Raw genomic sequence first — 17,316 nt, forward strand, 5'->3', positions numbered from 1 at the left:
CATGGAGGGAGGTGCTGCACACAGTGGTTGAGCTGCTGCCTGAGTGATGGAAAGCAGTGTATGCATGGAGGGAGGTGCTGCACACAGTGGTTGCGCTGCAGCATGAGTGATGGAAAGCAGTGTATGCACGGAGGGAGGTGCTGCACACAGTGTTTGAGCTGCAGCGTGAGTGATGGGAAGCAGAGTGTGCATGGAGGGAGGTGCTGTACACAGTGCTTGAGCTGCTGCCTGAGTGATGGAAAGCAGAGTGTGCATGGAGGGAGGTGCTGCCCACAGTGGTTGAGCTGCTGCCTGAGTGATGGAAAGCAGTGTATGCATGGAGAGAGGTGCTGCACAGAGTGTTTGAGCTGCAGCGTGAGTGATGGAAAGCAGTGTATGCATGGAGGGAGGTGCTGTACAGTGACTGCGCTGCAGCGTGAGTGATGGAAAGCAGTGTATGCACGGAGGGAGGTGCAGCACACAGTGGTTGAGCTGCTGCGTGAGTGATGGAAAGTAGTGTATGCATGGAGGGAGGTGCCGCACACAGTGGTTGCGCTGCAGCATGAGTGATGGAAAGCAGTGTATGCCTGGATGGAGGTGCTGCACACAGTGGTTGTGCTGCAGCATGAGTGATGGAAAGCAGTGTATGCGCGGAGGGAGGTGCTGCACACAGTGGTTGCGCTGCAGCGTGAGTGATGGAAAGCAGTGTATGCATGGAGGGAGGTGCTGCCCAAGGTGGTTGAGCTGCTGCCTGAGTGTTGGAAAGCAGAGTGTGCATGGATGGAGGTGCTGCACACAGTGATTGAAAGCAGTGTATGCACGGAGGGAGGTGCTGCACACAGTGTTTGAGCTGCAGCATGAGTGATGGAAAGCAGAGTGTGCATGGAGGGAGGTGCTGCCCACAGTGGTTGAGCTGCTGCCTGGGTGATGGAAAGCAGTGTATGCACGGAGGGAGGTGCTGCACACAGTGTTTGAGCTGCACCATGAGTGATGGAAAGCAGCGTATGCACGGAGGGAGGTGCTGCACACAGTGGCTGCACTGCAGTGTGAGTGATGGAAAGCAGTGTATGCACGGAGGGAGGTGCTGTACACAGTGGTTGAGCTGCAGCGTGAGTGATGGAAAGCAGTGTATGCACGGAGGGAGGTGCCGCACACAGTGGTTATGCTGCAGCATGAGTGATGGAAAGCAGTGTATGCCTGGATGGAGGTGCTCCACACACAGTGGGTGCGCTGCAGCATGAGTGATGGAAAGCAGTGTATGCGCGGAGGGAGGTGCCGCACACAGTGTTTGCACTGCAGCGTGAGTGATGGAAAGCAGTGTATGCATCGAGGGAGCTGCTGCACACAGTGGTTGCGCTGCAGCCTGAGTGATGAAAAGCGGTGTATGCACGGAGGGAGGTGCTGCACACAGTGTTTGAGCTGCAGCATTAGTGATGGAAAGCAGAGTGTGAATGGAGGGAGGTGCAGCACACAGTGGTTGAGCTGCTGCCTGAGTAATGGAAAGCAGTGCATGCATGGAGGGAGGTGCTGCACACAGTGATTGAGCAGCTGCCTGAGTGATGGAAAGCAGTGTATGCACGGAGGGAGGTGCTGCACACAGTGTCTGAGCTGCAGCATGAGTGATGGAAAGCAGAGTGTGCATGGAGGGATGTGCTGCCCACAGTGGTTGAGCTGCTGCCTGAGTGATGGAAAACAGTGTATGCACGGAGGGAGGTGCTGCACACAGTGTTTGAGCTGCAGCATGAGTGATGGAAAGCAGAGTGTGCATGGAGGGAGGTGCTGCACACAGTGGTTGAGCTGCTGCCTGAGTGATGGAAAGCAGTGTATGCATGGAGGGAGGTGCTGCACACAGTGGTTGCGCTGCAGCGTGAGTGATGGAAAGCAGTGTATGCACGGAGGGAAGTGCTGCACACAGTGGTTGAGCAGCTGCCTGAGTGATGGCAAGCAGTGTGTGCACGGAGGGAGGGGTGCCGCACAGAGTGTTTGTGCTGCAGCATGAGTGATGGAAAGCAGTGTATGCACGGAGGGAGGTGCTGTACACAGTGGTTGAGCTGCTGCCTGAGTGATGAAAGTAGTGTATGCATGGAGGGAGGTGCCGCTCACAGTGGTTGTGCTGCAGCGTGAGTGATGGGAAGCAGTGTATGCATGGAGGGAGGTGCTGCACACAGTAGTTGAGCCGCTGCCTGAGTGATGGAAAGCAGTGTATGCACGGAGTGAGGTCTGCACACAGTGTTTGAGCTGCAGCATGAGTGATGGAAAGCAGAGTGTGCATGGAGGGAGGTGCTGCCCACAGTGCTTGAGCTGCTGCCTGAGTGATGGAAAGCAGTGTATGCACGGAGGGAGGTGATGCACACAGTGTTTGAGCTGCAGCATGAGTGATGGAAAGCAGAGTGTGCATGGAGGGAGGTGCTGCACACAGTGGTTGAGCTGCTGCCTGAGTGATGGAAAGCAGTGTATGCATGGAGGGAGGTGCTGCACACAGTGGTTGCGCTTCAGCGTGAGTGATGGAAAGCAGTGTATGCACGGAGGGAGGTGCTGCACACAGTGTTTGAGCTGCAGCATGAGTGATGGAAAGCAGAGTGTGCATGGAGGGAAGTGCTGCACACAGTGGTTGAGCTGCTGTCTGAGTGATGAAAAGCGGTGTATGCACGGAGGGAGGTGCTGCACACAGTGTTTGAGCTGCAGCATGAGTGATGGAAAGCAGAGTGTGAATGGAGGGAGGTGCTGCACACAGTGTTTGAGCTGCTGCCTGAGTTATGGAAAGCAGTGTATGATTGGAGGGAGGTGCTGCACACAGTGATTGAGCAGCTGCCTGAGTGATGGAAAGCAGTGTATGCACGGAGGGAGGTGCGGCACACAGTGTTTGAGCTGCAGCATGAGTGATGGAAAGCAGATTGTGCATGGAGGGAGGTGCTGCCCACAGTGGTTGAGCTGCTGCCTGAGTGATGGAAAGCAGTGTATGCACGGAGGGAGGTGCTGCACACAGTGTTTGAGCTGCAGCATGAGTGATGGAAAGCAGAGTGTGCATGGAGGGAGGTGCTGCACACAGTGGTTGAGCTGCTGCCTGAGTGATGGAAAGCAGTGTATGCATGGAGGGTGGTGCTGCACACAGTGGTTGCGCTGCAGCGTGAGTGATGGAAAGCAGTGTATGCACGGAGGGAGGTGCTGAACACAGTGGCTGCGCTGCAGCATGAGTGATGGAAAGCAGTGTATGCACGGAGGGAGGTGCTGCACACAGTGGTTGAGCTGCTGCCTGAGTGATGGAAAGCGGTGTATGTATGGAGGGAGGTGCTGCACACAGTGGTTGCGCTGCAGCGTGAGTGATGGAAAGCAGTGTATGCACAGAGGGACGTGCTGCACACAGTGGTTGCGCTGCAGCGTGAGTGATGGAAAGCAGTGTATGCACGGAGGGAGGTGCTGCACACAGTGGTTAAGCTGCTGCCTGAGTGATGGAAAGCAGAGTGTGAATGGAGGGAGGTGCTGCACACAGTGGTTGAGCTGCTGCCTGAGTGATGGAAAGCAGTGTATGCATGGAGTGAGGTGTGTTGAAACAGATGAGCACCGACCACCTCTGTGGCGGTTAAAACAGCTCTTATTTGCGCAAAACAGAAATACCACTTGAGGGAAACACATTATTAAGTATGTCCAGCCTCTGAAAGGGATGACATGCTCGCGCGACAGTAGTAGGGATGGAAACCAGTGAGGCATGTCTCGAAGAGGGGGCTGTGTACAGGCATATGTTAGATATTTCTATGTTTAAAAAAGCAGGCTTGAAAAGAACACACACCATATAAAGGTACGCATACAAATATATAAATGCTAGATATTTGTGTGCAGGACACGCCCATCATGAAAGCCACGCCTCCAAATGAGGCCCCCCTCTCAATTTCTTACCCCACTTAAAGCCCTGGCGCACACAGAAGGATGAAGCTGTGCATACAGTGTGTGGTGCAGGATGGGGGTCCTGCAGAGAGGTGGGGTGCACACAGGAGAATGCTGTGCACACAGTGTGTGCATCAGAGAGAGACTGAGAGCAAGCAGTGTGCACACAGAAGGGGAATGATGTGCTGTGCATATGGTGTGTGCTGCAGGGAGGGAGTGACAGCAAGGAGTGCGTACACAGAAGGAGAAAACTGTGCATACATATTGTGTGTGCTGAAGAGACAGTAACACAGCACATGAGTGGAGGAGGCTGCACATAGCAGTACACGAGGGAGTGGCTACGGAGTGTGTACTGCAGAGAAAGCGAGACAAGCACTAAGCAGTGTTCATAGAGGTGCAGAGTGTGTGCCGTGGCGGTGCTGGCAGCCGGCAGTGTGCACATTGCTGGAGCAGGTTGCCGCGCCCAGTGTGTGCCACATGGCTGCAAGCATTGTGCACGTGAAGGGGAGACCGCCGTGTTTTGCAGAAGGCCACGGAGCATTGCATTCACGCATTGGAGTCCTGAGATGACTGCCCCCCTCAGTGCAGTGGCTATTGTTCCATTGGCCAAAATAGGAGTGGAAGGAGGGGCCAGTGGCAATGAAGAAGAGGCCTCCAGCCTTATCCATCAGGTTGATACTTTCCCATGAATACTGAAATAGACTCGGGAGAGGGATCCAGAAAAGCAATTTGCAACAAACAAGAAATAGTTGCCCGCCTAATATTCCCGCGCATTACCTGTCAAATAGGATTGCTACGTCAGGAATGATACAAGTTTTTGTTTTTGAAATTGATCATCATGGCGGGTCATGATGGGAAAATCTATGCAACCATCCTCCCCAGTGTCCTCTTCTTTCATCAGAGGTGAGGGTGGCCCGCCAATCAGCTGTGCAACCCCAAAGCTTGACCCCAGACTGCTTACCATGAACAGCTGCACCCCTCCTCTATCATATGTCTCTGGAAGGTTCTTATGTGTGGCTCTGATCCCCAATCTTTCCCTCCCTCCGACCAACCCCTGTAACCAGACTGAGAAACTTACTGCTTGTGCGTAGGCGCCGTAGGCTCCAAACTGTATCGCCATTGGATTAAACATGCCCATCTGCCCGGCCATCTGCTGCATACGTCTCATCGTGCGCTCCTTGTCTGTGTCTGCAAACTTGACCACCAGGCTCGAGGAGGCTCCCTGCAGAGAATCAAAGAAAACATCAGTCCTCCTCAGCGCTGGAAATGGAAAGAATTTACTGGGGGAACCCTCTTATCCTTGGAGGACGGGGCCCAGGGGCATGGCCTCAAGCTAGGTCACGCAATACAGCATCTCTTCATAGAACCCAATCCTAGCGATTTGCATAAAAGCAAAGAGCATTATGGGAACATAAGAATGTTCACACTTTAAAATTTTAAACATGCCTTATAGTGAGTGATTCAGTAAGAAACCCTTTTCAGTGAATAATGGAAGTTGGGCTCTGCAGCTTTGATTGCTCGCAATACTCACCCTAAGAAAAATATACACTTTGCAGGACATATATACCAGTGCTTTAAGACATTTGAACATTTGCAACAAGTATGTAAGGCTTTGGCTGTTTCTGTATCCAGTTTCCCATGCCGTGTCTACTATAAGCATTTGTTGAAACGTGTGCTGCATGTGATAATTTGGATTCCAATGAGGGTCCTGTTTTGAAGCTGAGTTATCACATGCACATGCAATTCACACTTCATATAGCAGACCACTTTCAGAAGACGTTGAAGTGCTGCAGAGTCTTCTGAAAGCTGCACAACTGTGCAATAACATGGCTTCAGAGCAGATCTGTGAGTGTCGTGAGCCAGCTCGTGGGTCGCCTTCCTGGTCCTCCCGTTATAGCGGCTGTTGTTGAACATGCACACTAATTTATCGTGCTGTGGCCGTCGAGCATTGCATAGCATTCGGTGCGTAGCCAGTACACTGTATGGGTGCATTGAGATGGTGAATGTTCCTACACCGCATCCAGGAGTTGGACATACATGGTGGGTCATGGTGTCTCCTGGAAATGTACAGCCCTATGGTCCTATGACTATAACACAGCAATTACACTAACACTAGGGATCAATAGTCCACATCACAATCTGCACTGTCAGGTAGTGCAGGGTGCAATCAATAAACAAACACACCTTTAACATAAAACGAGAAGAACACAAGTTATTTAGAGCAAAGATTTGAACCAGCTTTGAGCCAGGGGTGAACCTGATTTCTTTCGGTTGGCTTATTAGAATCCTGGTCCAAGTCAAGTAATTCTGGTTTTGAATTTTGATATCTACTTCTTGGTGGGCTAAACTTACTACCAGTCCCTAGCCACAGAAATAGTATGTAGTACAGCCATATATGTACAGCATAAGGAACCATATCAGACTTTCCTTTACTCAAATGTACAATATTGAACCATGTCCAAAGCAGGAGTGCCCTCAGCACTCCCTCCCCAAACTAGCCAGAACTGGTAGGTCATAGCACTCCTGCACAAGACTACATGCAACCGAAGACATGTGTTGGCACCAGGCCTGACTTGCATTTGGTTTTCACCTTCTGTAATTGCACATCAGGCTGATAAACAATGGTTTGTTGAGGTTGGCCCAGAGCAATGCCTGTGGTTATGATTTAATCAAAACATTCCATCCATCACTCATTAATGTTGCAAAAATCCCTCTACTACAATTGGGTCCGATGTGTCCAGATGAAGGTGCTGAGCTAGAGTCCTCAGCTACACCTGATGATGCCCAGTGAGGTTAAAACTTGTCTGTGGATGCTCGCATTCCCATGTAGAAAGGACATGACCTTGCGATTCGGGCTGGACTGCCCCTTCTGGGGAGGAACTAAGCCGGAAATGCATGTAGTTTTCTCCTTTATCAAAGGCACAGCAAGTTGAAAATAATGGTTTTAAGAGTGATTTAGAGCAATGTCAGTGTTTATGATTTATTTACAACCATAAGCCCACCTTGCTGCACAGTGTTGCAAAAAGTTCTCCTATGCACCTACTCACCTTATCTTTGCAGGATGTTGAGCAATATGTTAACATTCACATATGTCCAACATTCTAGTAACCGCACCCCCAGAAATGTGACTCAAACCAGGAAATGGAACTGCATATGCCAAAATATAAAACATGGTGGCCTAAATAAAGATCACATTAATAACATGATGAATAAAACAATGTTGCAAATTGCTCACAATTTTACCAAGCTGGAGCTATGCCAATTAGTCTGCAAACATCGCCCCCATGGTCGTTCCATTCAATGCTACCCGCTTACCAGTTGGTCACATATGAAAGTGTGCTTGTATGTCACAATATATTGGCTTCTTTTCTTTTGAGTGCTTCATGAATGTGCTCCCAACTCAGAAGCAGACTGTGCAGGGGCGCTCTGACATGAAGAACAATGGACCGCATGAAAGAATCCCTCCGACCCGCGCGGCAGTGATACAGTGAGCAATCCTTTGCTGCCGGATGAAACAATTGGAAATGGCAAGGGATCGTTCTTTCTGACCTGCCACTCTCTCTCCCACCCCCCCTCACAGTGCCTTGCTAATAAATCCATAACCACTTGAGCCACGCGGCGACGAACGAGGAGGGAAATGAATGGCTCCATGGAACAAAGGCATGAGGGAGATGAATGCCCCATTCAGAAATGGAGATCAGGGTGCAGGACTTATTACGGTGCAGAGATGGAAATCAGCGACGCCGGCACTGCGTTGGAGGCCCGCGTACCGGCCGCTTCCCACTTTTTAATCATGCAATGCCGAATATTGATTGGCCCAAATCATGCTCTTAATTGCAGCTCATCGACATGTGCACATTTTAATGCATACAGTCCATGCTAATTATCACACACCCCAACCTTTAATTAGATTGCAACATTCATTTAATTAACCCTGATCCTAGAGCCATTAGGCAACCTGCCACGAATAAACGCCGGCTGTTGCACTGGTCCACAAGGAGGCCTATTTGATGGTGGCCCATGGATAGGACTCCTCGTATGACAGCCCAATTATATCTTATTGCCACGGCACTACCACAGTGGTGATATTTGCTTCCAAACCTGGAGAATCATTGAGCCTTATGAACTTTCTCCCAATAACATTGTTGTAGCAACCTATGTCACCTACGGAAGTCCAGCGAGGACTATTGGAACAGGAAACATCCTAAAAGTCCTATTTCACTTTCTCCCATTGCAGCTGTTTAAAGTGGATGCCATCGTTTTGGGGTTGCAAATGCATCTGGAGTCATGGGAAATGTCTAATCCAACTATACAACCGTCAAAAGTAGGGTGCTCCTTCCTCCTTGTCTGGCCATAGTCAGTTGGGAGGTAGCACACAGTTAGTCCCCCGAACATTACCAACCACTTGTGTCCATCTCAGGGGGTGGCCTATAAGGCAATAGGGCAATACCCCGAGGGTTGGCCCAGCAAGCTGAGGCTGCCCAGTATTGTGTACCAGTGTGGGCCCCTTTGATAAGCACAGTGCTTCTGGCAGTTTTGTTCATTGTGACAGACCCAATGTGCTTGATCATTCACTCTGGCAAGACCTTGGTCAGATCTAAGGCACCACTCACAGCTTGCTGTAGCATGGACCGAGCTGCATTCTTAGATTGTACGCCCCTGCTTTAATGCTTCCTGTGCCTTCACTTTGTTCCGGTAACCTCACTTTCTCCTTCTCACATACTGCTTATTTTACTGAGATGATGGATTTACATCCTAAACGGGATATCTCTTCGCACCCTGTCTTTGGGTTGCTGTGCTCTCAATCGCAGATGCTTGTTACACAGTGTAGCACTTAAGCTTCGAAGCACTACGAATCCACTGCCTGTTGCAGGCCAACACCAGGGATGAATACATTAATACTCTTCAGCGCTTGCTTCCTCTGCACTCATTCTGAGTGCCCATTTCTGGTCAGCGAGGATGAGCTCAAACAAGGGGATTCAAGCCCATCCCACAACCATTATTGATAGACAGGAGTATTTTATTCCATTGGGGGGCGGGGGAGGGTTGGGTGTGTGTGTGTGTGCGTGTGTGTTGGTCTGTCACTCCCCAAGCGCGCCTCTATTGGGGTGTAGGCACATGATCATTAAGTATGGTTTGCAGAAGTGCTGAATCCTGGGATGGCCCGGGGTGCTCTTTGAGGGCTGAGAAGGTTCTGATGAACTAACAAGTAGGATGGGTGAAAAAATATGATTTCTTCTTAATAAAAGAGAAGTGGGTTAAAAAATCTCAGAAATGTAACATCTCACCAGAAAGCAAGTTGTGGAACTTTTTCTCCAGAAGATTGAAATGAATTAGCTGCAAATTGGCAAATTGCTGTTCTAACAAGCTAACTTGTAAGCAGGCCTCTCCATGCAATTTTGATTGCACTGATTTTAGCGGTAGGCCTTCGGCATCAGGAACTCTTTCTATTCACCTCCTCCTAGATCTGTGGATTGTGGGTGGCATTTACATGAACCCCAGAGGATGGCAGCCTCACTGCCCGCATTATGTGGGCGGAGGTGCAGGTGCAGGTGCATTTTCTGCAAGGTAGACCTGTGGGAGGTGGATCCGTTCCGTGCTCTGCGTGCATTCGGTCCCCAGATCCGTGCAGACTAAGGCGAGCCATGCATCCTCCAGCTCGCAGCAAAACCAGTCCCTTTAAAACAAAAGAGGATTTTATGCCATTTTCCACTAAAGAGAATTTTAAATGAAAATACTACCTATTCGCTTTAGGGCCAAATAAATGTGCCCAGGTGTACCAAGTTCCCCATCACAAGCAGGGATTACTTGTTGGATAAACAAAGGATCTATGGATCTCTTCGTGCCATTGGGATCTGGCGCCTTCAACACATCTCAAAGATGTCCATTGCGTTTGTGCACTGGGACTCAATCTCAAAACCAAGAGGAATCCGTTGCATGCAAAGGCCACACTTGCAGTGAAGAGGTTAAACATTGGGGGTAGCCCTTTCCAAGTATTCCCAAAGGTAGCTGTTATAGGGCTGAGGCCATAATCATAAAGGGACCTGTATGCTAACACCTGCTCTGTTGAGGGGATGCCCAGTGAGGGGGTGCATGCAGAGGCTTTGCTTGATGTGCATGTCCCAGTACACAAGCCCAATGGAAATCACTGAGATGTGTTGAAGGCGCTTGATCCCAATGTCACAAAGAGATCCATAGATCCTATATTTATCCAATGAGTACTCCCTACTTGTAATTGGTAGTTAGTAGGCCTGGCCACATTTACTTTGCCCAAAATTCAATTGAGTGTAGTTTCTCTCAAAACTCTCTTTTAGTGGAAAATTGCACAACATCCTCTTTTTTTGTTTTAAAGGGACTAGTTTTGTTTCTGAGCTGGGTCCCTGGTCATTTTTTCGAGAGTCTTCCTCAACTTCCAGCTGAACAGACGCTAAACGTCGGCCACACAAAGCACCAGTTTCTTTGCAAACTGATCCAGTATGGACATTTTACCGGTAGGCCTTCGGCATCAGGAACTCTTTCTATTCACCTCCTTCTGGATCTGAGTTCCAAACACCTACCCAGTCAGCCTGCCCACAACCCATGCACATTCTCTTGACTTCCACGTGCTCCTGTAACCACAACCCCATCTCCTCCTGTTTACCTCTTTTCAAGTGTTTAAAAGCTTCCGCCTCTAAGGGCTGTAATCATCGGTGACGTTATTTCTCAATTAACTGGTACTGAATGTACCCACCTCAATTAAAAGCTGAGTTGGTCCTGTCCGGATTGGAACGTGCGTCATGTAGGCTGAACATAGAGGTCTGGTAGGAGTGATTGACTCGTTTGCTATCTTTTCGTTCTCAGATAGAGTATTCACAGAATCTTCCCGGCAACAGCATGGTTGATGCTCCCATCCGGCTAGGGCGTGGGGTGCGCAGCGGTGGGGGTGGGTGTTCTCTGAAACAGTGGGCGAGTTGCTGCGCTTGTGGTGAATCCTGGAATTCATGGCCCCTGACTCCACTGGAGAAATCTCCATGGCAGCAGCCTATCCCCTTTCACGGTATTACCAAGTAGAGGCTAGAGTCCTGTTCCAATATTTCAACGGCAGTTTCCAAAACAGAGATGCCCTGAATCCACGTTCCTGGGATTTTCAATGACACGATTTGTTGCCATTTGTGAAGTGTGTGGAGACTTGCAGAGATTCACAAGCCCATCCCATTAAACTACCAGGGGGGTTAGGTAGCATTTGAATTTAAACAGTTGTCTTTACTTCTTTAATCCCTGGTAAAAACATGGCAGAAAGACTACCTTCGGTGTCTTTAGTATGTAGAGAAAAAATAGTCTTTCTTTTATGTCAACTTTCAGATTTCAATAGTTAGATCAAACACAAACTGAACACATTCCTATACAGCTGACATAGCTTGTGAGATTGTGTCATAGATACACATTGTGTTGCAACAAAGACTGGGATTGTCTGCAGTGAATCTGCTTCAGTAAGAATGCATCCATAGAATAACTGTGCATTGGCAGGGCAGGCAAAGAGATCAAGGGAAAACATTATATTGTGTCGCCTAAGCTAAATAACATTTTAAAATATTCTACCAGGTCATTGATTGACTTGCTCCAAGGAGTTACCATTGACAACCTCAAACCTCACACAATTCTAGCTGTAAGAAAATATTAATATTTCAGGTGAACAGGACTTTCCTCCTACTAGAAAATGAACCTGTGAACCGAAGAGTGCACGGCCACAAATCTTTCAAAATGGTGCAATGCCGGTGCAACAACGGTTCACATGTCAACCCAAAAGCTGCCAAGAGATGTACATGCCTCAACACTACCTGGAAGCAGATGACATTCAACACATCCATGCCTGCTACACATTCCAAAGAGTAAAGCGGTGTCTGCATCGGTGGGAAGCAGAAGGGCAGTTACGCCTGATGCTGCACTGTATGACCAACGGTGCCAGCGGTTGACTGAAGTATCAATGTGTACACTGAAGCACGAATATGCAAGACAGCTGAAACCGCACCACCTCTTTGGATCCGCCTAGATTAAGAGGATGATGCCGAGAGAAAGGCGGGGCTGTGCTGAGGTGCAAGATGTTCTTACCTCTCAACAGGAGTGTTGCTAGGTCTGGAAAAGATCTGGGGCTAGGCTAATGTCAGGACTGTCGGCACTCGGGGCTAGCCAGCCTTTTGGTTGTATCCCCTGAACTTCTATCTGGGGCTACAACCAAAAGAGATGGGGATGTAGCTCCACCAACCCCCTTAGCAACGCCTCTGCCTCTCAAATAAAACAGGTAAGGAACGGTTTGTGGTCTACACAGAATGAGTAGGAGGAGACACCACTGGTCGCATGAATCGATTGTCTGCAGCGGATGCTGAGCTGTAGCCCGGTGATGGTGATAACTGACACGTCACAGGAGCCAATGGCGAACCGGGGAACCATCACAAATAGAATGCATTGTGGGATGCAGAGAGGAGGGATGCAGAGATGAGGCAGCACAAGGAACCTGCGTGATACGTTCCATACATTGCTTCATGGCTACGAAGAGGGCGAAACCTGGAAAGTGGAACAAAGGCGCAGCCACAATCAGAGGAAAAGAGGACAGGGAGTTTTCCATGGTACTATCGCATGGAGAAGACCTCACAAACGTCGGCGCAATTAAGCAAGAAGGAGGCAGAAACTCATCCACGCTAGGATGCATAACAACAAGTCGACAGCCTGGTCAATCTCCAGCCATGTGTGATAGAGTGCTTTTCTTATCCCTACCAACACAATGAACATAGTTCTTAAATAGTGTACATAATGCATCACAACAGGCCTAGTAAAATACCTATGCATCCAATGTTTCTATCATCCTCTCAGGTCACAGAGCTCAGGCCTTGCACATAGCAGGCAACAGTATAGTGTGCAGTGATTACAAATCTGTTGTATTGTGCCTGTCTGAGGTGAGGTAGCTTGTGATGTCATTGGAAGGTTTATGAGTGGATGATGGAATGTTCTGAGTGAGTGTTCTGTGTAGTGGCAGTTATAGCTGACTGGCCCTGGGTGATGGGAGCCGGTGTTTGTCTAAGCTTATGTCCTTAATGTCTTCATGTGGAACTGTAACTATTAAGCTGGAAATAAACTTACATGAAGTGAACTTAAAGAGCTTGGAACCTGTTTTTTTAACAGAATCAGTTAACTGTCCGATTTCAGGCCACTCATGCATATAGTTGCCCTTCATTTCATGCAAAAACCAGACTTGAATCCCTGTATTTTTAATAGACCCACTGGGAGGATAGCTCAGGAGCAACGTGCTTGTCTTGGAAGCAAGACGACAAGGGTCACCACAGGTTCGATCCCCGGGTCCACGCTTAGAAACCTCTTGGTATTAAGCGCGTTATAAACAACCTATCATATCATATCACCCTCTTGCCACACCCCTTCTAAAGCTACTACCCGGGCTGCAAAGTTAAAAGCCTTTTTTCTTGGGTCTAGAGAGTCTTCAAACACTGACTGTCGTCCCGGATAAAATCTGCTGTTATTGTCTGTCAACCAGGGCTCAAGTTAAGGGACACAGGGTGGACGGTGGGCCAGCACTTTTAGGGCCCAACCATCCCAGGTGGACGGTGTCCCACCACTTTTAGGACACCCCCACCCGTGTTTTTTAGAGGCAGTGTGTAAAACCAAAAACATTGACTCATTTTTGAAGTCATGAATTTACACCGGCACTTCACCACTGCACCATACAAATGAAATACAACAGACAACTAGAGGTGAAACGATAGTGGTTCTTAAAACATGCACACCTTTTAACGGTTCCAAAACACTAGTAGAACAAAATAGCCTCCCTTGGGTTTTTGTGTGTGTTGATTTTATGAAAGGCAAATGCCATTCGTCCTGTGCAATTTGCATGGTTATGCAAAGCCAATTGAATGAAATGTGTACACTTCACCTTGATTGGGTAATTTCGGGTGACGTCACATCCCATTACGTATGTTAATGAGCCCCCCATTTTAAAGCCTTGGCCCCTGCTGTCCTCCGAAGAACCACCGCTCTACACATATTGGTCAGCCCCGATGAAAAATCCTTGCCGGCGGCCACTCTACTTAGGCATAGCTGTAGTATAACACTGACCAACATTTGGCGTGCAGAGTTCTCAGCTCTAAATGCGTCCCACACGGTGCAGGTGCTAGGAGAGGGAAAGACCCATTGGGGTTGCCCGGGCAGGCTTCCATGACTCAATGGGATTTTCGGCAGCGGTGTCTTTTTTGTTGATTTAGATACCGGTCCCTAAACGCCCCTAAAAGCACATGACAGTGGCCAATTAGCTCCCTGTGTCTAAGGCGGGGGTGTAAGGCTTGCTATCTGGTTATCCCTATTACCCCATTTGGATTTAATGAATTCTGTGGCGCGGAAGAGTTGGAGAGAAGGGAGCAAGCGGCGGCGAGCGTAGTCTGTCAGGTCCCCAGGGCCTCTTAGCTGTCCTGGCAGCTGCCTGCGCGGCTGCAGAGATGTGACTGGAGAGAAGAAAAGCAGCTCCGATGAGTGCCGAGGCCCCACAAGGCCGCCTCGTGTGCCTGCATGATTCATGCCCCCTGTCAGGCTGTCGGGCTGCCTGGCACTCTATTCCCGGGCCGGGGGAGGGCTGATTTATACGCTCATTTATAGAACAACGGGGAGGGGAGGCATATTCTGTCCCGGTCTTCCAGCATTCGGAATTAAAGGACGGTATTGTAATGAGATCACAAGGTTGGGGGCTCACAGACACTTGATCCCAGATTACACCAGGCAATAGTGCTCAGTCTGTATATTTCAAACGCCTTCCCCGTCCCCGGGTGACGTTCACTAAAGAGCCGCGCATAGTCTGGCCCCAGGGTAGAGATGGGCTGCGAAACACACTAAAGAGCTCATTCTTATTGTCAGTGTCACCGACTTCTGATTTTCCTGGGAGGTGCCGGTGCACAAAAACAAACTCCTGTTGAAAGTATAGGGACTCTTATGTAGATGGCCTACCTCGGTATGCAGATGGCCTTTCCTGGGAGGGAGGATAGAGACCGGAGCACCCGCCTACTCAGCGCCCGATACTGGAAAATTAATGTGGAAGAGACTGACGCGTGCACATCTGTAGGGCCATGCTTCCTGCTCCCACTTGCGAGGCTAAACACCTCCGGGTCATCTTCGACTCCAAACTCGCCTTCTCTCCTCACATCTCTGACATCTCTAAGAAGTCACACTAGCAGCTGCACCTCCTCAGAGGTATTCTTCCTTTCCTCTCCTTCCCCCAGAAGCTCACTGTCTCCAGAGCTCTGGTTCTCTCTAGGCTGGACTATTGTAACAGCCTCTTTCTAAATTTGCCTGCTTCTACTCTCCCGCCCTCTACAACTCATCCAGAACAGGACTGCGAGACTTGTCCTTGGCCTCAAGCCCAGGGATCGTATCTCTCCAGGACTGAAACCACTGCACTAGCTCCCAGTGGCTGCGAGGATTACGTTCAAAACCCTCTACATTGTCCACTAGGCCTTCTGGGGCATGGGGCCTCAATACCTTCAACGTTCTCTTCCTAAATATCTTCTTTCACGAGCTCTTCGCTCATCGGCCTCCAACTCCCTCAGGGTCAGTCGCTGCTCCAAGCAACAAGTTGGTGGTAGATTTCTTTCCTTGGCTGGGGCCTCCCTCTGGAACAGCATCCCTGCTTCCCTGAAACTTGAGGAGAATCATCTCAGATTCTGGAAGCACCTCAAAACCATCCTCTTTGTTTCTGCTTTCTCTCCTCCTCTCCCCTGCTGAATTCCTGGGTGAAACTGTACTGGTTACCTGGCCACCCTCTGATCTCGGGCCAAGGCCTCCTCTCCCGCCAGTTACACACCTGCACTGCCTCCCTGACAACCCCTGCACTTGGGGACTGTTTTTCTGCATCCCTTCAGTCCCTCACCAGCACTTGACACCTGATGTCTGCTTGCACTTGCCACCAGCTGGCCCTACTTCTCTTATTGTTTTATTTATTCTATTACCTCATGTATTGCACTGGTCCCTTCCCTCCTCCCACGCCGCATTTTCCCCTACCCATGCACTTGCGCAATCTGAATGGCACTCGGCCTAGTAGGATCGCTGTCTTCCCTCTGTTCCCCCTCCCTTGCTGCGTCGCACCTTGCAACACTTGTGTAGAGGCGCATTATAAATGCCATAGCATATCATATCATGCCCAACCACATGGATTCTGATCAATCTCCTCACAAGTGCCTAGGGGTCAAGTGGTCACTTCATTCATGCAGTGTAGAATGAGGAACCACCTTTCACCGGATGGAAGCAGTGAGTCACACAAGATGTCCGCCTCATGCGCATACCTCGCAACTCACACGCTTTCGGCCGGTGTCACCGGGTTAGTTATTAGTTCTCTCACCCGCCAAGCTCCTTACACGCCCATTCACTTCAATGGACTCTCACCCACCCAAAATGAAATTGTTTGTTTTCACCCGCCCAGGGTTCTAAAAAGGTTGAGAGGTGGTATGGATCTGTGAAGTCGTGGCCTCCATGACGAAAACGGCAGCCGTCATTGCACCGTTTATTGCAAGGGACTGCACAAACTGTTTCCGAGAGCAATAAAGGGGGCACAAGCCGATGAAATCCAGCAGGTATTTAGGGATCACAATACTGTTTAACAACTTGAGGAACTTTATGAAATCCACAAATTATTGTATTGTATTGTTTATTTATATAGCGCCTATACACAGGAAGGTGTTTCAAAGCGCTCAAATTATATCTTAGAAAAATGGACACGCAACAGGACTAGCTGATAAAAAGGTGGAGATCAGGCAAACGTGGCCTAATATGCACACGTGCATTTGTACAAATCATGTCACGTCCACAAAGGGAATAATGAAGCTGCCATGTGTAATGCTGGGCCCGGCCGCAGTGATATGAACAGCAAAAGGGACTTAAGTAAAAAAGCCATGCATCCGAATCAATTTGTGCAATCAGTGTCTGTCCCTAGAGAAGCCTTCACAGACAGGGGTGTGAGATACAGGCATCACTGCATACGTGTGTGGTCACAGGTCACATGCAGATAATGTCCTCGGCCGAGGTAGTAGAGCAGCAAAAAGGAAAGGAAACTTGCCAGAAGAAGCGCCTGAAGCCCTCTGCGTCCTCATTGGCTGGTCCTGAGGATGCTTTATAGAAACATTTGTAAATGTACTGGTGGGGCTACTATCTGGTTGAGCTGACTACCTGTGCTTTATCAAGAGATAAGCTAATCTATGCCTCAACACTACAATGTTGGGAGGGTGCAAGCAGGGTCTTTGGCAAACCTATGACCTTAGCCCAAGACCCCAAAAAAGAGTTCCCTGGATAGGAGCTTGGGCACCTGCACCCCAATCACCCTTCAAAATGATATCAAGATTAACAGGCAATTAGATTCATGCTATTTGGTTGTTCAAGCTTTAAAGTCCATAAAGAGCCAACATGTGTTTCGACCTTTTCAAAGCCTGAGGA

The 17,316-nt window shown here is 49.2% G+C and overlaps 1 protein-coding gene across 18 annotated transcripts in view; it reads right to left on the minus strand.

Moving 5' to 3' along the window:
• CELF4 (CUGBP Elav-like family member 4) overlaps positions 1–17,316 on the minus strand; it is a 1,533,185-nt gene that overhangs the window by 254,747 nt on the left and 1,261,122 nt on the right. For all 18 annotated transcript variants that reach the window (XR_011280606.1, XR_011280603.1, XR_011280605.1 and 15 more), the window contains exon 6: positions 4,940–5,083. Coding sequence is in view for 13 of the 18 variants with exons in the window: in XM_069626873.1 (XP_069482974.1) it covers positions 4,940–5,083 (144 nt within the window). In the remaining 5 variants the exon portion in view is untranslated. The remainder of the gene's footprint in view (positions 1–4,939; positions 5,084–17,316) is intronic.

The sequence above is a fragment of the Ambystoma mexicanum genome, chromosome 6p (assembly GCF_040938575.1).
Source record: "Ambystoma mexicanum isolate Mex_15411 chromosome 6p, UKY_AmexF1_1, whole genome shotgun sequence".
NCBI lineage: Eukaryota > Metazoa > Chordata > Amphibia > Caudata > Ambystomatidae > Ambystoma > Ambystoma mexicanum.